The following is a 20638-nucleotide window of genomic DNA, read 5'->3' as shown; positions in this document are numbered from 1 at the left end:
TGAATATGATAAAATAGTTACATTGAAGTTGAATTTCCATAACAACATTAGTCCTCCACCAAGACCAAACCTAGGAACTTCCATCCTATTAGGAAAATGAAAAAAAAAAAAAACATTACGATGAATTTTCAGCCTCCACCTTAGAATCTTCAGTTTTGTCATCGATCAGTGAGAGACGTGAGAGCTCAAAGATAGACTCTGCTATGGAGTGTGTAGTTGAATCTGTTGCAGCAGTGGGAGGAGAAGATGTGCGCGAGTAGTACATTTCAGGATTTGTTGGACACTCCCCTCATTGGTGATGGTTTGTCTAATAAAAGGATGAGTGGGAGGTCTGCTTTCTTTATTCATAGATGTGCCCGGGTGAAACATAGCATGGACTGCAGCTTTGAGACTGGAAGGTGATGTTGGCATTAGTAGATTACTGTCACTGAGTTGGAGATCAATGGCAGTAAGAGGCAGCAATGACATACTAGTTAAGTTTATAACAGACACTTGGGCAATAGTTAAGCCAATGGTTTATGGGCAACTACAACAATTGGTAAATGTGAAGAGGAGGAAACATGGACAATAGATAAGTGAGATGGAAGCAGAGAAGAAATGGGAATGTCCATTTGTGACGAAACTTGGGGTACAGGTGAGAAATATGATGGTTGCATGGATGGTGGATATGTCGTATATGGGGCATGGACGGTGGAGGTAATGCATACAGGGGAGCAGGTTTGTGTGGAAGTGTTTGTATGTGGTTATGGTATAGTAACAACATTGTCTTCAATTTCATCAATTGTCAAAGAACTAGGCTGTGGCAGTAGAAGTTGTGGACAGAGTACAACCGAATGAAGGCTTGTTCGAGCCAACCAAATAAGCAAAGAGAAAAATCAGTCTTGTATCTATCATAGCCAGAGTTTGGAATCAGAATGCCTTTAAGCCAAGGGCTATATGAGTGAGAGGGAATGGGACCACTGTCTTTTTGCTCCAAATATGAAGGACAATGTTGAAAAGCATGCCCAGTAATGCCACACTCAAAGCAATATTTCGGTGACTTCTCAAACCAAAATTCATGCCAAATTTCATCCAGGACCCGTGGAAGAGTTAGCAATTTATCATGCAACAGAGGTTTTGTGATGTCCAAGAAATATCTCACACATATGAAGGGTCTTATCCTTCATGTAAAAAGGCTTCTTTCACATCTAAATACTCACTAACCCAATTGATTTGCTCAGAAATGGTAGGCAGTATGCTTGAACCCAAAAAATAAATTTCGTCATAATATCTATTGAGACATTTTGCAGAGCAGTTGGAGTGGGGAGATAATGTTATGATTGCTGAAATGTTATAGCTCACCCAATAAAACCCTGCACAACCAAAATTAATCAAATAAAGATAAGAGTGTAGGTTGAAAATTTTAACTCCCAATATCGGTCATAGGCCATTTGAAAAACTTGACGATGGTGTGATTTTGCGGAAACAATCCCAGCAATAGCAAGCAACATTATCAAGAGGTAAACTAAGATTTGAGATTTCTGCTTCAGAGATTGCATTGCATGGACTGTTTTTTCTTGATCAGTGAGGATAAGATTAGAAGACATAGTATCAACAATACTTTCCATGGATGAGAATGAGATTTGTTGGTTCAATGGTGGAATAGAGAAGTGCAGAGTTAATGATAGTACATTTAAAGGCCAGGTGGTAAGAAAGAATATTGGGAGGGACGGTTTTTGAATAGAAGACAAAAAAACGGACAAAAAAAATGATTAATGAGATTTCTTTTTAATGACATTTTGAATCTGAAATGACCGCACGTGAGGTGCAGGTGCGTCCTAACTTGTTTTTCTCTTATAAATACATTCTTTCTCTTGCAGGTTTCAAACATCCAAAACCCTAATCTCATTTCTCTCTCAAAACCCTAAAAATTTCTCATGCTTAGATTTTTCTGTTTCTTAGTCTGTTACTGCCGTGAGCCGTGAGCCGTGAGCCGTGAGGAAGAATTATCCGTGCCAGAGGCATATCTCCTGCCTGTGATGGCTACACAACCCTCTAAGAAGTTCTGAGCTCTGTGCCATTTTGTTTTTCTGGTTTTCAAAGTAATGATTTTTGTTTTCCAAAGATTTCTCTTTTCTTTCTCCCAGAGGGAATGGTGGAGATGACGAAAAAGGCGAGGTGACGATAAAAATTCATTAGTCAATTTGCTGACAACAATGATGTTATTATGAATCCCGACAGGTTCCGATCGCTTTCTGTCCACTTCCCTCTTTACAACTGTTTTTTGTTTTTTACTTTCTCTTCGAAATGATTTAATTGATTCTGGGGTCAGATGATGAAATCTTGTTTTAAATGGGTAATTTGCGTCTGAATCAATATTGATGCTACACCTTGGAGAACTGATGCCTCTTTCTTGCTGTAGTTTTAACAAATTTGTGCACTTTTGAAACTTAGTATTTGTACAGATTCGAAGGACGAGTGATATAAATTCATCACTGTAAATTAGCTGAACTGAAAATAGTTACGACTTGCGACAGGTTTCGATTGAATGACAAAACTAGTTTGCCTACATTCTAGTTTGGTTTCTATACAGTGTCTGAATTCAAGCCGTTATGCATGAGTATGACTCTTCACATGTGGTTCCATATGTGGTGTTTCATTATGAGATTGATTAGTTTAATTGTGTAACTTCTACAAGGTTGAACAAGTAAAAACAAGTAATTACTGTTTTTTGGTACCTGTTGAAGATTTATTAACAGATTTTGATAATCTAAGCTACATAGTTTTAATAGCAAATGATGTGACAACTTTTAAAAAAAAATTAACATCGAGAAAAGTTACCATCTTTGTTTTGTTTTCGTTCTCTATGGTATTTTTTATCTACACCCAATCGTCAGTACTTTTCATATATTTTGTGTATCAGAGTCAATAGGCATTAGAATGTAATACCTATTACTTTGCTTGAACTCAAGGTGAGTAGAAATTTCTATCATTCCAATGTGTTTTATTCTACTTTGTCGTTTTGCTAGCATCTGCTACTAGGGTCCCTTTCATTTTATCATTTAAGGCTTCACTATCTGGTCGTTGCGGATGATTTATAATCGAAATTCCCATCGAACTCGTTCCCTTGAAGCAATAGGAATAGGTGCTACTTGCTCTTCTATTTAGGTTTTTGGCTCTGTTCTAGGACAAAAACCATGGAGCTAGTAGCTATATATATTATATAATAAAGATATGGGAGTCTTGTGTGATTAGCGGTGATGAGTCTTAACAGACCTGTAATGATTTTTGCGGAAATGATCGCAGATCTATTGAACATCTAAGGGACTGAGTTACTCATTACATTTCTCCCTTTAATTTTTTATGTATTTATTTTATCTTTTATTAGTTTTGGTTTCATGTTTTCATTGATCGGCAATACGTCAAATGAATCAAATTAAATTTGTGTGCTGCTAAATGAAGCCAAATATAAAATGTTCCCCTCGCTATCCTGTGTCTACTTTTAATGTTGCATTTGGACGTTGGGAAACTTACATTTGCAGCTTTTTTTATATGATTTATATTTTTAAATAATAAATTTATATTGTGTGGTTTCTACCTGAATGAACCCCTAGTTTCAAGCTAGGTTTTACTATCGTCAAGGTTCAATAATGGTCATATAGATTACTGGCAGCTCAGGTCAACTAGTCAAGTTATTGTGAGGAGGTGGGATTTGTATACAAATTTTGACTGGCTGCTTGGGTGACAGATTTGTACGACTTTCACGTGTGTAGTTTCATTATAAGATTGTAGTTAAATTGTGTACTACAATCTTAATGTGTTCGATAAGTTTGAAAGACACTAATGGAGACATTATGAAGTGGTTTTGGTAAATGTTATTGCTGTATACAAACTTGTATCAATGGAAGTAAGAAATGGTTTTGTGAGCAGTTGGAAGTTCTGTTGAAAGAATGATGATGATTTGTAGGTCAAAAGGGATATGTTGAAAGAAAGATGGTAGAATAAGAGGAAGGAGTTGGTAGGATTTCAGTATTTTAGGATTTCAGTATACGGGGATATTAGTACAAAGTTGTCTGTGATGACACAATCTTTCATTCCCTTTCATTAATGAATATAAAGTTGGAAAGGCTCTTTAGCGATTATGTTCTCACTTGCTTTTGAGAAAGAGTGGGAGAAATAAACTTTATTTAACTGCAATTTAAAATCGTGGTACAAACTTGTTGAGAAAATGCGACGATCTTGTCGTGATTATAGTACAATATATGTAACAGCCTGCATTCGTTTGAGCCACTACTCTACCTTTAGACAATCTACTTGGCTTTTACCATCAAGCCTTTTACTGAACACAAGTTTGAGATAATCCTCTGTGATAATAGTTTTATAGTTAGCCTTACTATTTTTTACTAGATCTGGTAAAGGGCCAATAACGTCTTTGGCATGTGGACCATGAAATGCAGCAATAGAAAGACGTTGCTTCTCTGGGTTCACAACAACTCTGTGCTCTATGCTCTTGTACTCCCCATTGCTCATTATCTGCATACATAGTTGTACGTGTTTATGAGTTTCAGTGTCCAAACATTTAATTTTGTTAAGGATAATCTCTTATCATGGGAAAGACTGCACTACAATACAATTACACAAACTTTCACATGATAAGAGATTATCCTTGACAAAATGTTTGGAGACTGAACTGAATTTTTTTATAGCAAATGAGCATTGACCAATGTAGTTGCAAATTTATCACACCACTTGGTGACAAGAGAAAAAATACATATACATTCGTTAATAATCTGAACTCTGTCAATCCTCTTTCTAGCATTTTCATTTTGACACAATTATCATTACATTACCTCAATGATGTCACCGATGTTGACGATGAACGCACCTGAGACAGGTTTCACCAGCACCCATTTGCCATTTTTCTTGATCTGCAAACCTTGTACATCATTTACTTGGTGTAGTATAGTTAATCCAGTAACATCAGAATGTGGAGTGAGGCCCATAACTTTGTTAGCTTGCATACAAGGTGGGAAGAAATTTATCCTAATGGATTGTCTTCCATTCTCGAACTTACTAGCAAGTGTCTGTGAATCTAGCCCCAGGTTTCTAGACATGAATTTAAAAACACATAGTGCAACTTTCTTCAGTTCCCGTGAGTATCTGTCCAGATTTTCTCTGAAATTTTCAGTGCATGAATGATTATGTTTGGAAGGGTTTGTTTCTTATAATTGTTTTGTGTTATATGTGTCACTTGCATATTTTGTTTTGTTTGTAGGAAAATAATGAAGATTAAAATTTACCTAAAAGAAATAGGCTGAGTAGGCCAGTATCTCATATTTCTCAAGGAGACAGGAAGAGTTCGAAGGATGAATGCGTCTCCCCAGTCAAGCTCTTGCTCTTCAGACTGATTATAGGCTTGGCCATAGCCTTCAATACTATTTGGCTGCTGTGCATAAGCTTTTTTCTTCACTAATGGCAGTTTGAAGAATTCTTCTATGTCAATCTTCATTTTTTCAATGACTTCCTCTGGAACCTTATGATTGGTTAACTGTTTCATCATCACAATTACTCATGATCAAATTGTGCCCTATTTGAGTTAAATCAATGGTGAACTTTTAGACCCTGCAACTGAATTTTGGACAAAAGTTGTGTGATCTACCTGAAAGAATCCCCAGTCTTTACAAGCTAAATGAAGTTTTGCCACTTCATCATGGTGCCATGGATGTTGATCGTCAATCAGTTTGGTCATATCAATTACTGGAAGCTCGCGTGATTCTTGGACAGAAACTGGATCGAGCTCAGCTTCAGGCCGGAGATAGCGAGACGGGATTTCTTTCTGGTTTTTTGAAGCTAGTTCTTGAACACTTTCAATTGGGAGTGAACTGCCATAGTCAACGCTTGAAAGCTCTTGAGTCTCCATTTCTCTTTAGTTTTTAATATGGTCACATGTATCTTTAGAATGAAATACTACTTGTATTTGCACGATGATTGAGTGATTTTAAAAGCCAACCTCGTGGTATTTGCTTATATTATTTAATTGTTGGACACGACACCAAGTGGGTAGTGGGTAGTGGGTAGTGGGTAGATATAGTTTGATATTATTGTCTTTACTTTTAGATTATTTTTGTTTATGTTTCTCTTAAACTTCATCTAAGAAGAAATTGTGATGATAAAATTTTGTTCAGCTAAGAAAGAAGTTAGCAAGTCATTCGAAAAAATCAATGCAATTACTACAAGAAATCGATTCTAGCAACTAAAAATCATTGAAAGTAAAAAATCTAATCTAAATAACAAAATACTATTAAAAAATAACATTTTTACTGTTATTCTGCAATAATAATTTTTGTAAAGTTTTTTTTTTACAAAAATACTATTTGTTCTCCTTTAGGCGGCAAGATTCCTCCTTCTTAGGCGACTCACGACGCCTCCGTAATTAGCCACCACAAACCCAGCAAGGAGAGAACTCCATGAACACCGATGAGAAATCTCCATGGACGTCGGCACGAACTACTTGTTCTCTCATTCCCAGGCGGCAATACCACTCCTTCTCAAGCGACCCACGACGCCGATTACAGCCAATCTCGATCTGAAATAGCATGACACCTACAACCGATCTCGATTAGGTTTCACTTATATTTGTTTGTTGATGTGCAATCAACGTAAGTGATAACTCTTGAATAAAGAGTTATTCATGTGCTTTTGAACTTATAATTGTGAAAAAATTATGTGTGATGTTAGTTTATTTTTAGCTTTTGTAGCTAACTTTGGTGTTTTTATTATCTTAATTAAGTTTAATTATTTTTGTAGTTTTTAATTTGGGTTAAAGGTAATAGTTTCATTGATAAATATTTGCACAAAGAATGAACTAACATGTGAAACTATCTTGATTGAATTTTGTCGTTGATGGCTGAATTATCAAGTTTTGCTGAAGCATTTTGATCAGGCAGCTTTAGGGCACATGGAACACGTGGCAGTCAATGGGTAAGCTGGAAATTTTCGTTGAGGTGGCAAGGGCAGAAAGAATTAGTCAACATATTGGAGAAAATGACAAAAAGAGAAAGGAGGAATTCATGTTTTTGGAGAAAAATGGACAATATAATACTTTTGGTAAAAAGAGGAGAAAACCTAGAATACAAAAAAAAAAAGGAGGCATCAGCCGTAAGATGAAGGAAGCAGCAGCCATTTCTGGAAAAAAAACTAGCAAGCAAAAGAAAAGAGAAAAACTTAGAATATCAACAAGGAAGAAGGAGGACAAACAAAGAAAACTCAAGCATCATTTTGGATTTGTTCTTTCTTCTCTTCCTAAACATTATTTTATTATTTTCTGAGTTGATTTATAAATCTGAATATTATGGGCTGTTTTGATTGTGGATTAATGTTTATGAACTCAGCCATGAACTAATTTTTAGGTGGCTTGAATTGTTGATGAACCCTATGTTATAGTCTATCAATTTCTTGCACTTTATTTTAGTGAGAGAAGTTTACATAAATATGAGAAAAATATATATAGTTTTTAAATTTATGGGAAAAAAAATAAGTTTTGGAAAAAAAAGGGTTTAAAATATGGTAATTCCAAATCCAATCGCAACGCTGCCTACTACTCCATCAACTCCTGCACCTCCACCAGCCACTCCGTCTCCTCCGGTTGCCACATCTTTGCCTCCTTCTACCACTCCCTCGCCGCCAGTAGCTACCACGCCGACTCCCTCGCCACCAACGCCTACTACACCAGTTCCCTCGCCTCCCTCCACTACAACGCCACCTCCGGACTCATCGGCTTCTCCACCGCCACCATCGACACCGTCCACAACTCCAGCGACTCCATTTACTCCGTCGAGGTCTCCTTCGCCCCCGTCTCGTACCAACACGCCGACAACACCTTCTAATCCGAGTCGGAGCCGACCCCCTCCTTCTAGGTCTTTGTCAGCACCGGGACCCTCAAGTTCGCCGTCGTTGTCGACTGGGGTTGTGGTTGGGATAGCTATAGGCACAGTCGCTATCTTAGTTGTGCTGAGCATTCTATGCGTTTGTTGCACCAAGAAGAAGAGAAGGAGACGCGACCAAGAAGGTTACTACGTTCCTCCGCCATCTCCTGGGCCTAAAGGTAATGTTTTTACTTTTTAAATTTACACAAATTATTATTATTATTATTATTTAATTTTTATCTTCATTGGATTTGCCAAAATTTTCAAAATATTGAGGCATGCAATCTGGTTTTATTCTTCATTCTTCTTCTTTTTCACATATGATTTTGTACTTCATATTTGATTTTTCTTGGTTTTTTTTTCTTCCAAATCTGTTTAAGTAACCAGGTACCATGACACCTAATTCATTTTATTTATATCTGATTTGTTTTAGACCTAGCTGTAACCAGTTACAATAATGATTTATTTAGATTATTTTGTTTAGATTTGATTTTGTTTTCACACCTGACTAAGTAACCAGGTACCATGAAAATTGGTTCTTTTTTTCAAACCTCTCTATAACTAGTCACGATTATGATCAGTTTAGATTTTTTGTTTGAATCTTATTTTTTTCCAAGTCTGGCTAAGTAACCGGTTACCATCGCAGCTGTCTCTGTTTTTTTTTTCATTTTTTTTCACGCCTAGTTGTAACCAGTTACCTTCACCATCAATTTAGTTTATTTTTTTCATATAATTTTTTTTCTTCCAAATCTCACTAAGTAACCGGTTACAATTCAGTTGATATTTTGATAATGGTACATTACTTAAAAAAATAAAAAATAATTTTATAGTTGTAACCAGTTACTACAACACCACTTAAATAATAAAACTGATTTTTATAGTTGTAACTGGTTACCATACATCACTAAAAAAAAATGGACAATTGCTTACGATTATTATCACAAAAAAAAAAAAAAAAAAATTGTTTTGATAGTGGTAACCAGTTACTGTGGATAAAATATTGATTGAAGAAGATAAAATATGGAGGAAAAGAAGAAGAAATGAGAATTATGCAAAAAAATATTTTATCAAATATAAATGATAAAAATTAACGCAAATAGACTAAAATTATAAAAATAATCTCAAAATATATAAAAATAGGTACTGAAAAAGTATAAAAGATAAAATATGGTGTACAAATAAAGTTTTACAAATATATGGGAAAAAAACTCCCATAAAAATGTAAACAAAAAAAATATGCCATAAAAATCTTTTAAAAAAAAACTACCATATTTTTCAAAGTTTATAAAAAAAAATCCCATATTTTGTGTAATTTCCTCTTTTAGTAAAATCTCATTTGTTTATTTAAGTGTGCTTATATTAATTTCTTGTTGTTGTTTGGCCAGCACAAGTTCTTTAATTATGTTTAATGCTGGAAAGATTAAATATAATGGGAAGAACTTGAATGACACAAGTCATAATCTAGGTTAGGTTATGTTAGTAAGTAACATAGAGATATGTTATTTGCCTTGTGTAACTTTTGAGAATTGAACTTTGAATTGCATTCTTAAATCTTATTTTGCATAGGAATATGTTTAATTAGGTAGAACAATTAATGTCATAAAATTTGGGAAAGTTTTATGAGTGTTTAAATGAATTCTTGTTAACCTAGGAGTTTTGCTAGAATATTGCTGCCGCAATTTGTTCAGGATGATTAATATAGGGGAATTCAATAATTCAAGTCTATTTTGCAATCCATATATTTATCTCAATTTTCTTGTTCAGTTCAGTTTTTAAATTCAGTATTTCCATCTTTTTAATATTTTGTTTAGCCTAAAAACAAGCCATTTGATTTTTAGTACTTATAAGTTGTTTAGTAATTGTTTTGCTTATTTTTCTATATTGCAATCCCTGTGGAGACGATTTACTTATCATTATATTACTTGTGTGATTACGTGCACTTGTGTATTTAAAATTAAATATTAAATTTATTACAACAGTAAGCTCACCACAAAAACAACGATAAATCAACAATGGTTGTCGTGTTTTTTTTTGTGTTGCGACATTTGATGTCGTGTTGTTTTTGTGTTGTGGCTTCTGATGTCGTATTGTTTTTGTGTTGCAAGATCACCACAAAATCAACAGTGCTTATGGATGGTTGTGTTGTTGAGAAAATCCGTAGAAGAAGATGAATAAAATAAATAAATAAAAAAATGAAAGAAGGAGATGGAGAGAGAGGTCTTGAACACAAGAAAAGAAAAAAGAAAGATAATGAAGCATCAAAAAAGAAAAAAAAAAAAAAAGATAAGAAAGAATAAAGTAAAAAATACATCACAAGATGTTAAAATCTCATAAATGTATGACAAGAGCTTGTTTTTATTGAAAGAAACAAATATTAATAGTACTTTTTAATTATCTGTACCACCCATCTCCCATTTTTTTTTTAAATAGAACTTTTATCTCTTTCTATTTGCATCATGCACTTCCATTTCCTCAATATTATGTTATTATTTTACAATCCTTTATAGATGTTTGCAAGTGCTCCTTGAGACTTACAATTAATTTTTAAATTTTTAAATAATTTGTTATATAGTTTGTCATGTTGTGCACCGTTTCTGTCACTTATAAACATCACCTACAGTTCGTTCTATTCTGTTGCTCTTAAGATGCTTTGGTGTTGTTTTTATATATAAAAAATATAACTTAAAAAAATTTAAAAATAACTTAACATTGATAATAAAACTTGTCTATAATCACATATGTATTGCCTTAACTAAAATATTAATATATATATATATATATGTTCTTACATAATTCGGAATTTAAAAAACAAAAAATGCATTCATATGATGCACATCATAGATAAAAAATAAAAAAAAACACACACACACACAACAAAAAAAAAGTCAACAAATACCATAACAACAACTACACTACAACAACAGACAAACTGTAACGTCCTAAATTACCTAATAAGGCTTAGGGCCTTGATTATGGGGCCAGGATGACAAACTATGGAAAATTATGTGTATGTGATATTTATGTGTATCATTATATGATTATGTGAGTTATATTATAATATGACTTGATATGCATGTTAGGTGTATTAAATATGCATGTGGGCCCGTTTCTTATCAAAATAGCAATTTTCGTAATTTGGCCCGTTATGGGTATATTTGACATATATGTATGTGTGAGACAACATTATTATGTGAATATATCTGGGTTACTCGGCATGAGGCAATCCTAGGAAGCAAGTTGACTCGGGGTGAATCAAGGGGTATTTTGGGTATTCAGTACATTACCGAGATATTGGGTAATGAGAATAAATATTTGAAGATATATTTTGGAGTTAGTGAGATCAGGAGGGAATTTTGACCATTTTACCCTCGGGGAAGTTTTTGGTACTCCAAGTTTTAGGATTTGCTTAAGGTTACTTGAGCTTTAAGGAACCTGACAGAAATACATATCGCGTTCAAACACTCTTGTTCTCTCTCCCGTTCTTTCACTTGACGCTTGTTAGCATTTTTGAAGGAAAATCGAGTTTTAGAGCTCGAATTCAAGCAAGGTTAGAGTCATAACGATTCTAGGGAAGATTAGAAGCTTGATAGCTGGAGGATTTAGCTGGAAAACAACTTAATCAAAGGTAATTTAAGCTTTGAATTTATGAGTTTTTGTTTCCTTAAGTTTCTTGAGTTTTGATTTGGATTTTATGGTTCGGTGAGTCTTTGATCCATTTGAATGGCAGATTTTGTTGCCTGGGACACTTTAGGGATGTTGTGAGATTGAATTGTGGGTTTAGTGCGGATTTTGGGTGACTTTTGGGAGGATTTGTATCAGAGAAATCTAGGTTTGCGGGGTCGCGCAATGACCCTGTTCTTGGGGCATGGCGACCCTTATGAACCCAAAAGTTTGGGCGGTTTCCTGATGCGGGGTCGCACCGCGGCGCCTGCTGGGCTGCGTTGCGACCCGTGTTCAGTGAAAGGAGAGGCTGGGCTCTCTGACTTGGGCGGGCTGCGGCCCAAATGTTTGGGGCTGCGGCACTGAAGGGGTTTTTGGGCCCTGAGGAGGTTTTTAGTGTAGAAACTCAAATCTAAGGTCTCGAGATCGATCATACTACCCAATTTAGTAGGATTCAACGTCCCAAAGGCTAGGACTTGATCCGGAAGCCTCTATTTACTCGTTACTGATGAGATTCTATACTTGGTTATGACTAGATTATCGCTAGGGGCTTGAGATTAGGATCGTGCTCGAGGGTCGTTCTTATTTTACATTACACTCGGACCTGAGGTAAGAAAACTGCACCCAATACGTGATGTACGTGATTAAGGCTTGACCTTATTGTTAAATATAAATTTGATTAGGACTTGGGCTCCTATAAATGAGCATGATTATGATTATGATTATGACTGTGATTGCTTGATTAAACATATTGAATGCCCTGTATCTGGATAAATGTTATATGATATATGCCTGTTTGCATTATCTGATTGAGAAAGACTTGACTTATAAGTCAAGAACGGCAATAGCGTGTTGAGCGCTGGTCGAAAGCATTGACTTATGAGTCAAGGGCAGCAATAGCGCACTGAGCGTTGGTCGATATGGTTAGCATAATCAGGAGCGCATCATACGCTTGTCCGACCCAATGGTCGTGGAAAATGAAGAGCCAGGTGCGCTGGGTTAGCTCCAAGGCTGGTTATATAGAGGATAGGACAATGGGCCTCAGGGTGACTTATTAGTCCCATATCCTAGAACTGGCCCCACTATGATTTATTAATCATATATTTTGGGAAACGAGCCCCGATATGATTCATTTAAGCATTTAATTAGGGCATCTGGCCCCATATGGCGTTGTAGTCATTTACATGAATGGTATACATGCATGAGTAGGGTTATCACTGCTAGGCATACTTATTATGATTTGGTAACGTGTTATTAACTGCTTATGAGCACGTTTAAGTTTTCTTGTTGAGAGCCTTGACTCATGAGTGATATGAGGTGCAGGTAAGGGGAAAGGGAAGCTGGACCAGCCATGAGTTGGAGAGCTTCAGTGGCGACGTGTACATATGCAGCTACTCACCACCACAGTCGAGGTTTCTCAGAGAGACTAGGGTTAAACCCTATTTTTACCGCTTAGGTCGGCCAGTTGTAACTTTTGAGTTGTAATTACCCTTTTGGAACTGTAAACAACTTTGTAAACGTTTATTATAGGATCCCATGTACAACTTAACTTTTTAACGAAATATCTATTCCTTTTGATCGAAATTTTTAACCCTAAACCATTAATCATGTTTAGTTACATAGTTTTTGCCAAATAACTCGTTTAGCGAGTTTAGAATTGTTTAAAATACACAGTGTAACGATCTTGGCTAACCAGGGCATTACAACTTGGTATCAGAGTGAAAACATGAGATTGTGTAGAAGGTATCTAAAAGTGACTTGTATGAGTCTAAAATGATATAATGAGGTATCCAAACATTCCCAAAAAGTTTGGTAGTATTTGGGGGCAATTTTAGGACCTTTGGAGGGGTCCAAAGTCAGAGAGGGTGGCGATGCTTCGCTCCCTAAGTGGCGTTGCATCGCCAAAATGCGAAGGGCTTCAAAAGCCCTAGCAGGCGATGCATCGCCTGCTTGTAGGCGACATATCGCCTGGGCGGTCTTTTAGGGCCGTACAGTTTACGTAAAATGTTCCAAATGATGTGTTTTAAATGCTCTAATCCTATTGGTTAGACTAATGATGATGCCTACTCTATATATATGAGTTATTAGAGTTGAAAATTCTTGATTACACTTTCCAACTCTCTCTCTAAACTCATTTTCTCTCTAAATTTCTAAGACCAAAGTTTTCTCCAAGAAACTCATCAAGCATTGCTTGACTTGCATGAGTTTTAAGACTTGTTCAATCCCAAATCTCATTCTACTTAGTTGAAGCTTCAAGCAAGTGGGAAGACTTGGAATAGAGATTTTGGACAACAATATTATTATTGTGTATAAGCCTTAGAAGTTCCCCAAGTTTGAAGATTCAAGTTGCTCAATACAATTGTTGTATCTCTCTAACCCTAATCTTGTATTTTGTAATTTTATTATGTTATTCATTGTTAGTATTGATGATTAAATGTATCTAAATTAATCTTATCATCATTTAATCATTTAGTTTTTTATATTCAAGATTAACATTCATATCATAAACATGTTTATTTGATTATCCAGAATTGCCCTCATACTTTGAATTTGAATCTTGATCAACGTCTATGGTTTGGAATGTCGCATCATTATCATTATTCATTGTTGATTTGGAAAGAGTAAAACCATAAATTCCTAACAATCAAAATCTCTATTTCTAATTACTTTCATTTTGTGTTTTGCATTATCAACAATGAGGGAAATTGGTTCATCTTCTGCAACCTTCAAATCCTTGTTTCAAGATTTGGTTTGTGTTGAACCCATACCCATGAAAGATCAAAGAAAGTTCTATTTGGAAATGCTCTACATGAATGTGGATATGGATTCAAAGGATGAGACAACTCAATGAGATTACATGCTTAAGGAGATTGGTATCATCAAATTCAATATTTCTAAATGTGTAGATTTCAAGAATTTGAATGAAATGTGTTTGCTGCCATATTTTTGTGAGTTTGAGATCATTGTTTATATTAAGATTAAAATGGTGAATGTTAATAAAAAATTCAAGAGTTATTTTTGTACTTGTTTTGTTTGTAAAGTTATTGATCATCACGTGAGATTTGGTAATTGTAAAATTAACCATAATGAGATTGAGTTCAATACAATTGATGATGAGATCTTTGTGACCTTAGTTGAATTTAATGAATTCGATGAGGAATGTATGATAAACCTAAAGAGAATTGACATGGTTCATGCATGTAGTGATGAGACTAATTCAACCTTAAGAGAAGGTGAACATGTCAATGTAATTTATGCTGAGATCATTGCAAAAGAAAGTGAAGATACTAAAGTCAATGAATTTGATGTTGAGATCACTGCAAACCTAAGTAAAGATACAAAGGCCAATGCATTTGATGTTGAAATCATTGTAACCTCAAGTGAAGTTAATTCAACCCAAGGAAAGGTGCAAGGATGGTGGTATGATACTTGTGCTACCATTCATGCAACTTATGATAAAACTATTTTCAATACCTTTGAAAGTGCAAAGGCGGGACTTGAAGTCCAAATGGGAAATGAAAAGATATCTAAGGTAATTGGAAGGGACTGCATTGATGTGTTCTTCACTAATGGAAAGAAAGTGACCATAATTAATGTTTTCTATGTTCCCGATATGACTAGAAATATTATGAGTGGAAGTCTATTGAGTAAATCTAGTATCAAAATGGAGATTGAATTCGGTAAACTCACTTTGACTAAGTTGGACACTTTTGTGGGAAAGGGTTATACGTGTGATGGAATGATCAAACTTTGTGCTCTTGATAGTGACAATAATGATATGACATCTAAATCTTGCAATGTGATTAATTCTAATTCTATTACTTTGTGGCATAATAGACTTGCTCATATAGGTTATAACATAATTAAAAGAGTTGTTAAATGTGGATAAATTAATTGTGATGTGAATGAACATGATAAACGTGAATTATGTGTTACATCTAAAATGGTAAAGAAACCTTTTTCAAGTGTTGATAGATGTTCAAACTTGCTAGATTTAATACATAGTGATTTTTGTGAATTAAATGGCACGTTGACTAGAGGAGGAAATAAACACTTCATAACTTTTATAGATGATTTCTCTAAGTATACTTATGTGTATTTACTTAAGAGTAAGGATGAGACATTTAATGCATTTAAAATCTATAAAGCTGAAGTAAAAAATCAATTGGAAAGGAAAATAAAGACTCTTAGAAGTCAAAGAGGTGATGAATACTTTTCAAATGATTTCAATGTGTTTTGTGAACAACATGACATTATACATGAATGCACTGCACCATACACTCCACAACAAAATGGAATAGCTGAAAGAAAGAATAAGACTTATCTTGAGATGATTAACTCTATGCTTTTACATGCTAAATTGTGCTATTATTTGTGGGGTGAAGCCTTGCTTGTTGCGTATTATATATTGAATCGAATTCCTACGAAAAAGAACAATATGTCTAAAGGGTTTAACATCGAAGGAAATATCACACCGATGACACACACAATCGTTCAAAGCTAGAAGAGTAGCTAAAGGGTTGAACAAAAGGAAGGAATCAATTTTTTTGACACGTATGCATCGGTTGCTAGGACAACCACTATAAGAGTACTATTTTCCTTATCATCAATATATAACCTTTATGTTCATCAAATGGATGTCAAAATGACATTCCTAAATGGAGATCTCGATGAGGAGATTTATATGGAACAACCAGCGAGTTTTGTTCTAAGGGGAAATGAACATAAAGTGTGTAGGTTTGTTAAATCATTATATGGTTTAAAGCAAGCACCGGATAAATGATATGAGAAATTTGATAAAGCCATAATTTCGGATGGGTTTAGACACAATAATGCAGACAAATGGTTATACTCTAAGACTTGTGATGACTATGTCATCTTGGTGTGTCTATATATTGATGATATGTTAATTTTGAGTAATGGGATGAGAGGCATAAAATAAATGAAGAGGTTTTTATCTTCCACTTTCTAAATGAAGGACCTTTGAGAGGTCGATACCTTCTTTGGTATAAAAGTGAGAAGAAATAGTGGGGGTTATGCCTTAAGACAAACTCACTTTGTTGAGAAAGTGCTTGACAAGTTTAGTAATCTCAAAATCAAAGAGGCGAATACACCATTTGATTCAAGCATAAAGCTTGAAAAGAACAATGGTAGAGCGGTTAGTAAACTAAGTGGTTTTACTAGCAATCCAAGTATGAAACATTGAAAAGTGATTAAGAGAGTTCTAGGGTACCTTAAAAGGACCAAGCAGCTAGGCCTTCAATATTCAAAGTTCTTGAAGATACTTGAAGGATATTCCAATGTGAGTTGGATATCAAGTATACGAGATAATCTCTCCACAAGTGGTTGGATGTTTATGCTCGGAAGAGGAGCGGTTTCTTGGGGTTCAAAGAAATAAACATATATTTCACTCAACCATGAGGAATGAGTTTATAACTCTAGTGACAGATGGCAAAGAGGCCAAGTGGCTTAGGGATTTCATGAGGAATATCCCAATGGTGATAAACAAGCCACATTAGCTAGACCTTATAATGGCATGAAAAGTGTAGACATATAAGTCTAAGATATGAGTATACGAGACAATTGATTTGAGGAGGAATCATATCGATCTCATGTATATGTTATATTATTTCATATAATATAATATTAGATTAAATAATGTGAGAAAATGTGATTTATCACACATATGTGATTTTTCACACCTTGTAACATATTATTGAGAGTCACAAAATTGGACACATGTGTGTGCCCAAATATGACATATTTTGGAGTTACAAAATCAGTTACAAATTGTAACTCCTAAATATTACCCAATAATGTGTATATTATATGTTACACATTTGAGATTGGATTTCATAAAGCCATAATGAAATATGGCTGTTGGAGACATGTTTTTAACTCCTAATAAGTGTTTGGAGGTTACAAAATCATGTGGGAAAGGACTTGGGACGTTTTGGAACGATTTGGAAAATGACAATTTTTGTGCTGAAAATGGCCTGTGGCCGCGGCCACTGAATTTCAGTGGCCGTGGCCTGGGGGACAGAAGCCAGTGGCCGCGGCCAGTGAGGCTGACAGCCTATGTGATTTTTCAGTTTTTTCCAAATTAACGGTTCTAACATCCCAAATAACTCCCAAATCTCCATTTTAATTCCATAAACGTCCAATTAAACATTGGTAACAGCCATGGGGGTTGGTGAAATTTGAAATTCAAAGGGGTATCTTCAACTCTATAAATAGGAGCCTAATGCTCACTTGTAAGACACACCATTTTCCATCCACAAAGCACTTGGCTGGAAAATATACCATAGAGGCTTAATAATTCCAGAGAGCTATTTCCTAGAGAGATCCCTTAGTGCTTAGAGAATAGGGGAAATAAGCTTTTGGACAAAGGTTTTTAACCTTGTTCAAGTTGGTGATCCCCACTACTCTACACTTTGGTTGTGTGAGAGTTTGTTTTTTCATTGATCTTTTCATCCTGTTGTTCTTCTTGTATTATTGGTGTATTGAGTTTGTAGTATATTTCTATTTACATATTCATTGGTATCTTTTGTTTTATGGTTTTAGTTCTTATAATTCTCTTCCTTCTCTTATTTCTATTTACTTGTATTTTGAGCAATTGAGTTGTAATATTTATTTAATCAATTACCTTGTCTATTATATTTTTTGCATAGAGTTGTATTTTGGTTTTTCCACTTTTTCATTGAGCAATAACATATATTCTCTAACAGTATAAAGACAAGTGAGAACTTATCGGATCCATTTACAAAACCTCTTGCGAAAATGTTAGTAAGTTCTACTTCAAAAGGGATGAGACTAAAACTCCTAGAATAATATATTCACCAATGATGGCAACCCAACTCCAAACTTGTGAACATCAAGGGAAATAGTTCAATGGGTAAGAAAAAGTTATTGGGTGAATTGTTTTAACACTAACAAAATCATGAGTTTTATCCAATGATGATTAGTGTTGGTTGCTACCGAGTGAGGGTTAAGCCTAAGACTTTTAATGAAGTTCAATTGTGTGAAACATTCATCATTGGAGTTGGAGTTTTTCCCCGAAAAGTCCATGAAATGGATGAACACATGGACATATGAGTGCTAATTGATAAAGTGGGAAAATGAATGGTCAAGTGGAGGTGTGTGAGGTGTTATCGATCCTATCATTAAGGAGTACTTGGTTCAATCTTTTAGACACCAATGACTTTGATAAGGCTTTGTAATACTTTCACTAAGATAAAGTTCAAATAAAAAAATACTTTATTTTATGCACCAAAACTGTTAAGCAAAGAAGAGAGGATTATATTTAACCAAGTGAGAGAATGTTGAGATTTGTTAAATATAATGGTTAAGATGTTTACACGTTGAGGTGAAAAACACTTAACAGTTTTCACTTAAAGAAAAGTGAAAACATGAGATTGTGTAGAAGGTATCCAAAAGTGACTTGTATGAGTCTAAAGTGATACAATGAGGTATACAAACATTCCCAAAAATTTTGGTAGCATTTGGAGCAATTTTAGGACCATTGGAGGGGTCCAAAGTTAGAGAGGGTGGCAATGTGTCGCCCCCTAAGTGGTGTAGCATCGCCAAAATGAGAAGGGCTTCAAAAACCCTAGCAGGTGATGCATTGCCTGCTTGTTCTATAGCCTTCTGCAAGCTTCCCCAAAAATTGGAGGTAAAAATGGGGTCCCGGTCCGACACTATAGATTTCGGAACCCCATGGAGACATACAATATGTAGGGAAACTTATAAGATCTTATATTAAACAAATTAATATAAGAAAATCTAAAACATGTTTCTAAAATTGAATTCAAACAGAAATAATGATAAGGACACTTACATTATACGTAGCGGAATGATAGAGTCCTTCCTTCAGTTTCTCTAACCCTTGTATCCTTTCTGCCGCAGAGTATTACCAAGAAACTGAATCGTTCTTCAATTTACTTCACAACCTTCCAAAGTATCCTTAGAATCACCTAGACTAGAGTGGACAATTCTCAACACATGAGATAGATATAGAGAGAAGAAGAATAGAAGAAAAAATTGAGGCTTAGAAAAGGACTTATGCAGTAGAGAGAATCTAAAACCTAATAGATTTCCGATCTTCTTTGAAACTTGTGTTTTAAAATTCTGATTTTAACTTTCAGTTAGCATTCTTTTTATAGAATCATTTAGGCCATTTAATTTAATTAAAAAATCAATAAAATAATAGATAATATCAGCCATAGGTCGAAATTATCATGGGCTTTAGGCCCGTGAAATTTCCCATTTAATTATAAGCCCGTTGGACTTAAAATCAAGACCTGTATTATTTTCTATTGATTAATTAGTTAAATAATTTTTCAAATCCTTTATCAAATTAATTATTTATAATTTGAACCTTGATTTAAACTTATTTATTAATTTAGATACCAGTTTATCTTAATTAGAAAATCTGCCCAAATTTCTCTTTTCTTCTTGATTAGTGCTAAAAAATGTCAATTTTTTAGTTTTAAAGTGTAAAATAAATTAAGTATTAATTAATATTTTCATGAATTTATTGTAATATTTTTTTAATTGAAAATATTAATTTTAATGTAATTTATGTTTAATTTTTAGGAAATAATTTGCATTTGGACATTAATAAAAAGAGAAAAAAAATAGTTAAATCTGAAAAGGAAAATGAAGGAATGACATTTTTGAGGAATTTGTCCCATTCCCGAAGGCCCAAACTGAAGGCCCAACCCCTCTCCTCCTCCCTCAGCGCGCCAGGTGGCGTGCTCACAGCTTGCCACGCCCAAGCTCCTTGCACCACCTGTCCAGCCGTGTGTCCAGTGTGTGACCCGCGCATCTCCAACAGCTCACGCCAAGCCTCCAATGACTCAACATCCCAGCTCCCTTCCCAGCCTCCAACGACCCAGTACCCCTCCAAGCCCAGCCCAGCAGGCCCAGCGAAGCCTCCTTCAGCATCCAGCAGGCCCAAAGCCAACCTCTCACACCCGACGGCCCAACTCCTCAGCAGCTTCAGCCAGCCTTCTCTTCTCCCAGCCAGCGCCACGTGGCGCCTCTTCATTGGCTGGGAATGGGTCAAAACCCAC

The 20638-nt window shown here is 35.1% G+C and overlaps 1 protein-coding gene, 1 long non-coding RNA gene and 5 other non-coding genes across 7 annotated transcripts; 6 read left to right on the top strand and 1 right to left on the bottom strand.

Moving 5' to 3' along the window:
* The first annotated feature begins 1879 nt into the window (after positions 1-1879).
* On the top strand, positions 1880-6912 carry LOC133777976 (uncharacterized). The gene is made up of 2 exons (XR_009868947.1): positions 1880-2220; positions 5255-6912. It is a non-coding gene; the product is annotated as an uncharacterized LOC133777976 (long non-coding RNA).
* LOC133780822 (small nucleolar RNA U61) lies at positions 1970-2052 on the top strand. The gene has a single exon (XR_009869634.1). It is a non-coding gene; the product is annotated as a small nucleolar RNA U61 (small nucleolar RNA).
* On the top strand, positions 2153-2231 carry LOC133780827 (small nucleolar RNA snoR14). Its single transcript, XR_009869639.1, has one exon. It is a non-coding gene; the product is annotated as a small nucleolar RNA snoR14 (small nucleolar RNA).
* LOC133780816 (small nucleolar RNA Z101) lies at positions 2303-2390 on the top strand. Its single transcript, XR_009869630.1, has one exon. It is a non-coding gene; the product is annotated as a small nucleolar RNA Z101 (small nucleolar RNA).
* LOC133780835 (small nucleolar RNA SNORD25) lies at positions 3230-3316 on the top strand. The gene has a single exon (XR_009869645.1). It is a non-coding gene; the product is annotated as a small nucleolar RNA SNORD25 (small nucleolar RNA).
* LOC133780832 (small nucleolar RNA snoR136) lies at positions 3370-3517 on the top strand. The gene has a single exon (XR_009869643.1). It is a non-coding gene; the product is annotated as a small nucleolar RNA snoR136 (small nucleolar RNA).
* On the bottom strand, positions 4158-5901 carry LOC133777975 (S-norcoclaurine synthase 1-like). Its single transcript, XM_062217769.1, has 4 exons — positions 5639-5901; positions 5280-5527; positions 4830-5154; positions 4158-4512 (listed from the first exon to the last, which is right to left on the bottom strand). The coding sequence occupies exons 1-4, from the start codon at positions 5897-5899 to the stop codon at positions 4270-4272; spliced, it is 1077 nt and encodes a 358-aa protein (XP_062073753.1). The 5' UTR covers positions 5900-5901; the 3' UTR covers positions 4158-4269.
* Positions 6913-20638: the final 13726 nt, after the last annotated feature.

This window comes from Humulus lupulus, chromosome 5 (genome assembly GCF_963169125.1).
Source record: "Humulus lupulus chromosome 5, drHumLupu1.1, whole genome shotgun sequence".
NCBI classification, from domain to species: Eukaryota; Viridiplantae; Streptophyta; class Magnoliopsida; order Rosales; family Cannabaceae; genus Humulus; species Humulus lupulus.
Note: the sequence above shows the minus strand (reverse complement) of the source record. Positions and strands in the feature narration are given on the sequence as shown.

Excerpts from the sequence above, each read along its gene's own strand:
- LOC133777975 (XM_062217769.1), bottom strand. The coding sequence starts at position 5,899 with ATGGAGACTCAAGAGCTTTCAAGCGTTGACTATGGCAGTTCACTCCCA. Across the intron at positions 5,528-5,638 it reads AAGACTGGGGATTCTTTCAG|TTAACCAATCATAAGGTTCC; the intron begins GTAGATCACACA and ends ATGATGAAACAG. Across the intron at positions 4,513-4,829 it reads ACATCGGTGACATCATTGAG|ATAATGAGCAATGGGGAGTA; the intron begins GTAATGTAATGA and ends CTATGTATGCAG.